Below are 9,788 nucleotides of genomic sequence, written 5' to 3'. Positions count from 1 at the left end.
CAGAGACTATATTTATCCTAAAATAAATCTTTTTTAATTATCAAACCCAGCAAAGGGTCGGGAATAAATACATGAATACCGCGAACTGATATGTTTTCAGTTGACCTCATGCTGGTGTGATTAAAGTGAAAGAGAAAAGAATATGAAGAAGAGCAGATTTCTCACCTGAAAACTGTCTGTTTTTATGTCAGCCTGGTCAAAATCCTCAGTTCCATTCTCTATCACTGCAAACACTGAAGAAAAAGTTAGTCAGCATAAACACAAACAAACATGACGCCGTGTGTTTAATTTCCACAAAGTGCATTTGAACCGTGTCGTGTTGACAGTAAACGCATCGTGAAATACAAGTGACAGACAGCAAAGAAACAGCAAACTTCTCTGACTCTTTTTGTGGGCAGTAATAGAAATAAAGGAGTCTGTTTTAGTATCGGGACGCTCAGCTGAGCAGCACAGATACGCACCATCATCACTGTGTTTCCGTGACAGCTCCTGTCGGCTGCTGTGAGCCACGACTTCCTCTGGAACTTTGTCCAAGTCGCTGGTCTGCAGAGATTACACAGACCACATAAAACTGGGAAGACAGATTTAGGTAAAGTGGATACATATAAACAATACATAATAACTCCGAGAGACAGTTTACGAGGCCGGTTCTCCGCAAACAAATCCGGGTCTCGCTTCAAAATGATTCGAATTTGCCACTTTTCTCACATGAACCTGCTGTTTGGAGGAAACAAAATCAAAGAAAGTGGAGCAAACATGTTGTTTCTGGGCTGCCATTTGGAAACTATTATCAGATCCCCTAATGAGATCATATTGTCTCTGAGCTAAGAGCCTCCACAAACACACACTCAGAGGATATCTGCACATGACAGGACAAAATGGTCGAAACCAAAGTGCTCTCAGATGTCAGGGACAAACCAAGACTGCACGTACAGCTTTTTGGTTGGGTAGGTGGGGGGAGGTGTGTGGGGGGTAACTGTACAATCAGCCCAGACCATCTTCAGAGCTGTAACATGAGTGTTTGCACTGACACTTCCTTTTCATCACAGGCTGAACCAGACTGCCTTTATTGGTAGTGTTTACAGACCAGCGGTGGCCCTATCTCATTAGACCATCAGCTGCACAAGGTCTGTTGCAGACAAGACACGACACACTGAGGACTCTGATGGTGTGTAAGACACTGAGGCTTGATGTAGGAAAATGCACTTTTATCCCGAATTCCCAATGCTTCTCAGCGTTCCCGTCTAAATAGTTAAATCGTTTCTTACCGAATTTCTGTGTGGAGACTCGGAGCCGCTGGCCCTCTTGGCTTTCTGTGCCAGTGACGTCCCAAACCTCAGGGCCTCGTAAACAGGGTCCACCTTATTACCGCAGGCTTCAGGGAAGAATGGAGACAAATGCTGAGAGTTGAGGCATAAAGCGCGGCGACTGAACAGAAGCGGTTACTCTTACCGATCGGCATGACTTCTTTGATGCAGCCGTATTGTTCCTGGATCAATAATGGAGAGCTGTAGTACCGCCGAAAGCCTTTTGGCTGAGGAGAGATGCAGAGGAGAAAACAGGGTGAGGCAATAGTTGCTGGAGAACAAACGCTGCTTGAGACAACCGCCTGAAATGGAAACGCTGCTCTGCGACTGCTCGTTTGAGCAAGATTCTTAAGTAATCCTGCAAAATATCATGCAGAAAATGCAAAGGAAGCTAATGTTTTTGGAACTAATCTAACATGACAGTGTCGTAGGATTTGTAGCAGATGTGTGTCAAGGAATCTGCAGGAAATAATAAATGAACTCTTAAACATAATAATGAATCATGAGTTCTTTTCAGCCACATCATTTCTTTTTTGCTAGTTTACAGCCTGTGAGAGCTTCACGCCAGATCAAGAGGAAACATCTGACAGTCAAACAAGAGCTTCAACACAAATCACCAGGAAAAAACATCATTGTGATTTAAGAGCACCTGGGGTTTTTGGAGCGGAACTGATGTTTTACAACTAAATGAATGTATCACTTGCATCTAATTTTAAACAGTCTTATAAATCCAACCTGGTGTTTTCAGTCAGTTAGAAACAAACTGAAGAGGTGCTGATGCGCTCACAGGTCCCGAAGATTACTTAATTTAATCGCTAAAAGGTTCTCAAGCCAAGAGCAACAAGCACATTGCACAAGTGTCCAAGTATAGAGTTAGCTGACTGCAGCCGTTCTCCGCTGGGGAATACGTTCCTTTTTATTCTTGACCTCTCAACCTCATTTTCCACTCCTGAGAACAGACCATATCTCCAAGCTTCATCCCCCAGGCCTTTCATAACAGGCCACCGCTGCTAAGGCTGCGCTGAGCCGTCCGTGTTGCTTCAGTATTTCCTCCATTTAGCAAACGAACCTGACTGATATGTGTTTCGTTGCGGAGGAACAAGGCGGGAACGGCTGGAAATCACGCTTAATATGACCCGACGGAGCTCCAGCCTCGCGCTGTTCCGTGTGGGAGGAGTGTGAACGACAGAAAGAGCAAGAGTTTCAGCTACGGAAGTGAAGTTGATCCATGTTTCCTGCCCCGGCTTCACACGCTGACAAACTCTCAGCAAACAACCCCCCCCACCCCAAAAAAAACGAACTCATCGATCCTGATACACAGTAATGGTTTCTGCTGATGGCAGCGTGGCGAGCAAGGGTCAGTGCTGCTGTATTAGCATTATCTAACGCACAGTTGGAGAGGTGACATAACGATGATGACGGAGATTAATGGCTGCCACAGATGTAACAGCAGGCTCACACGCAGACTGTGATTTCTGAATAAGCACATTCCGGTGGGAAACGAATGCCGGTTCAACCTATTTTGGTTGCTAATGACATCAGTGTCTATAAAGCTGAGGTTCACGACGAAGGCATTCTACTGCCCCTTCCGTGTGCTTCTTAGTGTGATTCCGTGTTGTGCGTCCTTACCAGTTTGCCCATGCAGCGCTGCTGCATTCCCACTCTGTTCTCACATTTGTGGTGGAGGCTCATTTTGCAGGCTTTGCAGCGGAGGCCGTGCTTTGCCGTGTTCCCTGCCAGGAACACCACATGCTTGGCGGTCGTACCTGAAACACCCAGGAAAAAAAAGAAAAAACGGTTCACGTTCACGTCAGGAGCTGGACTTCAATCCACTCTGGCCCGAACTGCAATTTACTCCAACAAAAAGGGATGGAGGAAATGGAAAATATTATTCAGAATTACATCGCCTGTGGAACAATTTAGCAAATGTGACACGCGATACACACTTCTGCGAGGCCCTTTTCGACCAGACCGCCTGTAATTGAGCCATCTCCAACACGTGAAACCAGGCCAACCCTTTACAGATGTGCAGCGCATCTCGACTTTTTAAAAATTATTATGATGTATCGGCTGCAGCTGCGGGGATAAATGTGGAATTTTTGGATTGACTCGTTAGCCGCAAGTTACGCAACGTCACAAGTGCAGAAAAATCACCACGTCTGCAGGTGTGTGGAAGAAGATGACGTGTGGAGAAAGATGCGACCGCAGAATAAAGGCTGTAGAAACAGAGGTGGGGTCACGTGACCTCGAGGTGATGAGCATAATGTCAAAAAGCAAAGTCACCAACGTGCAGGCAGCAGCGGGGCATCGACTGACACTCAGAATGTTAGAGCGTCACAGTACTGGTATCAGATGCAGCCTGGCAGCTACGCTCTGGCTCTTTATTGATTAATCAAAGGTCACGTGATGCTGGAAATGGGAGTTATTGAGTGACTGTTGGGCACATAGTGAAAAACAAAACAAAACACATTCTAGGTCTCCGTCAAGCCTGATCACGGTTAAGGTGACCGAGCTCTGAGCTGAGCAGAGCCGCAGCATTTGGGTCTGGATCCTCCTCGACACGGCATGATGAGCGGAGAGCCGCTGTTTGGGGGGAGAGAGGTAACGCGGTATGACCAGTGTGAAACCAAGCGGAACACCTGATCCCTGATCTTGACAGTGTAAAGTGCACTTGTGTACAAGTGCAGGGCCTCTCGTGTCTCATTTATCTGTCCAAAAGGGGGGGAAATAGTTGCTCAGCAGGGTGTAATGTGAACTGGTGTCACGGCTATCTGGAGCCATGAGGCTCTGAAACTCAGGAACGGCTGGTTAATTGGCTCTGCATTTCCAATTTTAAGCTCACGTGTTGCTGTGCTGGGTCGCAGTGACACGGGCCTGGAGCGGCGTTCGTTAACGTGAGACGAAATCTGAGAGGCGCGTCAGACAGCCGCGGATCACATCAACAACAGTGGCGGCGGGCTCAACGTGCGTGAGGATTTTTGGGTCAGAGCGAATCAAGTCCGCTGACGCCACCTCACGAGCAACCAGAGAGCTATTCTCTGCTCTTAAGGTCAGCAAAAAAGCAAGATTACTGCCCGTGTCTCCAGATGAACATCCCAAGAAGCAAATGAAGGACTGAGGGCGGAGTGATGAGCTTGTCTGAATTCGCTCCATCCATCCATGTTGACTACAGGGGACAAAAACTTCAGCTCTTCTTCCAGAGGTGAGGGGTGCAGCCGTGTGCTTTCCTTCCGGCTCAGACCCAACTGGGGAGCCTGAAGGCATCACGGCCGTGCCGGGGGGTACAAGGCATTAGAACTCCACCAAGTCTCCACTTCTAGACCTTCTTGGCATCACCTCCTCTTCTTTCCCACACTAACGTTCCCACTCTTTAACCATGCAAGCGTTCTCCCCTCACAAGAACTAAACATTGATCCATTAAGCTGCTGCTCTTCACGCCTCCTTGTTTTCTTGAGCAAATAACCTCCACCATGACAAAAGATCCTCCACCTCCTTTTCTTCTTAAGCTCCCCCAAAACACTGACCTGAGCAGCGCTCTTTATTGGAAGGCTTTAATTAGCTTCACCCACAGAGGTTTGGATTTTTTTTTTCCTTCCCACATTGTAAAACACATTTCCCCATCTGGATAATTAGAGAAATAAAGCCTAATCTGCCTTATAGGTGCAACAAATCTGTTTTTATGGATCCGTCTGCGATCATAGGCTGACATGTGCAGGGAATAAATCTGTGTTTTTAAGAATTACATAGGCTAAGGCCCAGATGGAGGAGTGCAGTGGAAAAACTGTTTTCATTCTTCTCTGTCAAAGGTTGATGATGTGTATGTTTAGTATAGATTTGTTGTGTTATAACTGAATATACAATTGATTTATAATTATCACGGGTTCACCTGGACTACTTCAGTGGCATTATGGACATTATGTTTTATTTTATGTGTTCTATAATGCCTCTTAACTTGCTTGTTTGGGTTTTAGCTTTCCTATAAGCCCTTTAAATGATTTACAAATAAATATAAATTTTGTAGATGTAGATGTGTGCTAAGGCCATAAAGCTCCTATTGCCCTTGAAGGCTCAGTAAAAATCTGCTATAAATGATGAAAATGTGGTCATTTGTGTGACCGTTCAGTTTTAATGAAGACGGGCTTTTGCTCTTTGACCCTGGACACACACACATGCACACACCCTTCTATCTTTGTGAGGACTTTCACAGACAATACAGACAAATCTTCTCCCCTTACCCTAAGCATCACAAAAGCCTAACCTTCATCCTAACCTTAACCTAAAGCCAAATGTAACCTTAAAACCTAAAAGTCTTAACCCTCAAACAGCCCATTGAAGATGGACAGGCCAAAATCTCCCAATTCCCTAAAACGTCCTCACTTTGCTATTGAATACATGTCCCTCAATCGGCCACATGTACCCAAACACACAAACAATAAAACAGGACAAAAGAAGAGGGCAGCACAGCAAGAGGAGCAGACCACAGGAACTATCAGAAGGCCAGACAAAGCTGACATCACACTTTAATTATTAACCCGCTGCTGGAGTTCTATCCCAAGCTCCGGCTCCAGGATGTGCCTCCATGAACACACACCAGAACCAGTGTAAACAACATGCATTAAAATGTTTTACTTGTGTGCACATTGAGACACAGACACTCGTCACACTTGGAACACCTATGTCGCTAAGAATCCAGACTACTTTATAGCTTTGTTTGACAGCTCCAGTAAACTTATATTAATGTATACGTTTCCATCAAAGTGACAACCTGGACAGAAAACCCATTGCGAGCGGCACGGCAGCAGCGTGCGCAATCCTCCTGCCAGATCCTCGGTGACAACAGCCCATTCTGCTCGTCAGCAGGTTGAGTCACACCTGAGACGAATGTGTTGCTGCCGCAGGAAGGGTGGGTATATTTAAATACTGGATTTGGAAATTACCCATATAAGACCGTCTTTTCAATTAAAAATGCTTTTTTTTAACCTCCGAAAAACACTGGGGGATTATTCACGCTGTTTAACGCCATCTTGAATGTGCAATAAGTGGCTCAATGATTGTCAAACCCTTAAAGACTAATTCCATCTGGTTTTATCGCCATCATCACCGTGATGCTCTATCGTGATCTGTGGTGATAAAAACTAAGCGCTCCCTCAGTGCTGAGAGTTAATGGGGCTAAATGGGGACATCTGTTGAGGACAGAGGTGGAGGTGGCGCCACAACAGGTGCTATTTACGGGCCCAGCAGCCATAAGGAGAGACCTGGCTCTCGTGCAAAAAACAAAAAAGTGAGAAATTTCTCAGCCGTGATGAAACGCAGCTCCTTCCTTCCTGTTTGATTCTGCTCCATTTCTCTTAAAGAAAATGGGCCTTTCCTGAAACTGCTGCCCAACTTCCCATCTGCTACGGCCTCATCAGCCACTGAATCTGAAGGATTTTCATCCCTACCTACAATCATGTGGTTGCAGACGTCGCAGAACGTGGGCTTCTTGAAGATGTGCTCCATGAAACAGTGACCCGCTGAGTCTACCTGCAGCGGGTTGCGCGACTGTGAACGCGAGGTGGGAGGAGGCGCGCAGGGGATGGCTGGAGGAACAGGGGGAATGTGGAGGTTGGCGTTGTGGGGCGGAGCCATCCCGATGCTGCAGAGGTGGCCGGTGCTGCCGCTCACGTCCGACAGCAGCTCCGTCTTGTTGTCGTTGCTGCTCCGGAAGAAGTTGTCGGCGCTCTTGCTGCGGATGCTCTTGGTCTTGAAGGACAGGGAGCGCTTGAGCCTCTGCAGCTGAAACCAGAAAGAAAGAGTCGAAGTAGAACTGAGCAAGACAGAGGAGGGAGAAATCCTCAAATCATAAAACCTGGTTGGAAATGATTACAATTTCTCTGGTGAATACATGCAGTGTTGACATTTTTTCAAGGTTCCCTACCTGGAAAATAATATGGTCCTGGTCTTTGATTTGACAACTTCCCCCATGCTGTGCCGCAGTCTATCAGTCTCATTCATTTTTAGCAGTAATATTATTCGCACCACTCCACATTGGCAGCCCCTGATGTGACCTTTTCTCTGAAACCCTCTGAATCTTAACATACAATGACAATGACCTCTAAAGTCTTCAGCTTAGACACGACAGCAAAGAAATAAACGCATATTTGGGTGTTCTGTCATGTAGTCTGCTTTTTGAGTCCTTCTTCCTGAAAGCCACAGGCGGCGACAGAAAATGGGGTGAGTATAGAAACATTTACGACGTGAGCTGCGGCTATTTTTCAACTTGGCGCCTTAACGAACTGTGCAGGAACGCTGGTCAATGTTGCTTTGCTGTGGTGGAAATCAATCAATTCTGTGGGACACTCTGGAAACAAAATCAATGTGGATCCTTTCTCTACCATTAAGGTCACACACACACGCACACACAGACTATACCACCCTACAGAGATATATAACAATAAAATCCACAACTCTATTGCTGGCAGTTCATCTATAGTATTCTTCTTTACAGCTGGACTTGTGGTCAATAGAGACTTCTCTACATCATCAAAGTGAAAGACCGCGTCCATGCATGGAGGAGTTCATGCTGCGTTTTGACGAGGGCCAAATCTATAAGAGCCGTGTTCAATACATCAGGGAGGGCGACGGAGGCGGCACTTTGTGATCAAAAGCAAACGATTACCACAAATACACAGTCAGTGCTGCGGCCATTGAAAACAGAGTGCACGCTATAAAATATGAGTGCTGGGCGGTGGCGATCGGGCCCAAAATGCAATAAAAGTTGCAACTCGGGGCAACTTTTATCTCCACGGACATGCAGGTACAGTGCTGTGATGGGCTGGGTCGTATGCTACGTTTTTGCACAAGAGTGGAGGCTCACCTTGCGCTTGTGAAGTTCAGGCCTCACAGTATTCTTCAAGGAGGAATAAAAACACAAACATGGCTTTTACTTTGGGGGATAATCCATAATACATGTATTCTACCTTCCAGTCTGTGCGAAGGATGAGACACTTAAACACCGGCTTGTTGTATTTTGGAGCTGTATGATAAAGTGAGCTGTTTGGCAGCGGCTTTTGAAGTTATGTGAGAAATTCAGTCCCTTAAAAAATCCCAGTGACCAAACATGCCAAAGAAAGAGTTCACATGCAACAGAGATCATCTGTCATCCTGACTGGAAGCTGGGAAAAAGGGACAGGTTGAACAGATGTATTCATTTTAACTTTACAGAGAATAGATCAAATAAGCTACCTGCGTCTCAGAGCATCAGTAGCGACCGTTGTGACATGTTATCCACTATTTCTGTGGTAATTGCAGTATTTAGACAATTTGTGGCCCAGATAGATGGCAAAATGCTCGAGGCAGCTGAGGTTCTCTACCAAAGCCTATTTTCCAACTTCATTGTAAACTGCAAACATATACGCCAATAAATCTTTAATATCTTTCTAATATAACGCCTAGTTTGTAGGTTCCACTCCCACAATTTGAATTGTGTTGTTTTATTATGTTTATCTGGATAGTTGACATCATTTAGACTTTTAACTGTGTGGCAAAATGCTGTGCAATATTTTAGTCTAGTTTAACAGAGAAACTGTGGTGTAAAGTAAAAAATAAAACAGTTTTATGCATATCAGGAACAATAAATAACAACTGGATCAGCCTACCTTGGTTTCCTGCTGACTGGCGTTCCCAGTCGGAGATTTGGGAGTCTCATTCTGCTCCCGTTCCTCCTCGTTGCCCCCACTGTCGTCCTGAATCATGTTGGACGGTGGTATCATCCTGTTTTTAGGGATCTAAAAAAAACGGTTATGTAGAGTTCGTTCTGTCCACTTTGTGTTTACAGCGTTCCCATTACTCCCAGTCGTGGTGACCCGAGGAAAAAGAAGTCATCCAGATCTACCGAGGCTGCGACGAGGAGGTTTGAGTTTCATCTGAAAAAGGATCAGAACTACGTCTTGAGGAGTTTGCCAAGGACGACTTTTCCCCAAAACAAAGCAGTTAAATAATAAGTCCAGATCGCCTTCAAACTGTTCTTCTACAGAAGGCTGTCTCGAGCCTGGCGTCGTGCGTAACGCAGCCAAGACATCTCCAAGTCCACGCCGTGCGCCGTGCGCACCACACTGCCGGCGCTCTGATGGGCGGAGAGATGTGAACGCGGAGAAGGCAAAGACGGGAAGAGAAGAAAGGAGGAGGAATAAGAGGCGAGCGTCCTGCCAAAACTGAGATGAGGGCACGTTCATGTGGTCCCACTGAAGCGCCGCAGCAACGTCAACAAAACGAACAGATGTTTTGCCTAAAAGACGGATATTTTTAAAAAAAATCAGGGCACATCTAATACTATTATTTACACGAACAATCAAGTCGCTTGCGAAATGAAGTTGTTGTGTTTTTGTTTAATCATTTAATCAGTCTAAACTGAGTATTTTTCATAAACAACCCCTGGCAACTGAAGACTGCGTTTACACATTGAACATGACCGGTCATATAATTTTTTAAAGGTTGGTTAAA

The 9,788-nt window shown here is 45.6% G+C and overlaps 1 protein-coding gene across 2 annotated transcripts in view; it reads right to left on the bottom strand.

Annotated features, from left to right (window-relative positions):
- stac (SH3 and cysteine rich domain) overlaps positions 1–9,493 on the bottom strand; it is a 15,142-nt gene extending 5,649 nt beyond the window's left edge. Inside the window, exons 1-8 of one of the 2 annotated variants that reach the window (XM_057011915.1) lie at positions 8,945–9,492; positions 8,164–8,196; positions 6,749–7,082; positions 2,937–3,073; positions 1,453–1,534; positions 1,269–1,375; positions 462–543; positions 166–233 (exon numbers count right to left, since the gene is read on the bottom strand). In XM_057011915.1, coding sequence (XP_056867895.1) covers positions 166–233; positions 462–543; positions 1,269–1,375; positions 1,453–1,534; positions 2,937–3,073; positions 6,749–7,082; positions 8,164–8,196; positions 8,945–9,058 — 957 coding nt within the window. In that variant the 5' untranslated portion in view covers positions 9,059–9,492. Of the gene's footprint in view, positions 1–165; positions 234–461; positions 544–1,268; positions 1,376–1,452; positions 1,535–2,936; positions 3,074–6,748; positions 7,083–8,163; positions 8,197–8,944 lie in introns of both variants that reach the window. The other variant, XM_057011916.1, reaches the window with a different exon arrangement.
- Positions 9,494–9,788: the final 295 nt, after the last annotated feature.

The sequence above is a fragment of the Takifugu flavidus genome, chromosome 16, assembly GCF_003711565.1.
Source record: "Takifugu flavidus isolate HTHZ2018 chromosome 16, ASM371156v2, whole genome shotgun sequence".
Classification (NCBI taxonomy): Eukaryota; Metazoa; Chordata; class Actinopteri; order Tetraodontiformes; family Tetraodontidae; genus Takifugu; species Takifugu flavidus.
The sequence above is the reverse complement of the archived record's forward strand: the minus strand, read 5'-3'. Positions and strand labels throughout refer to the sequence as shown.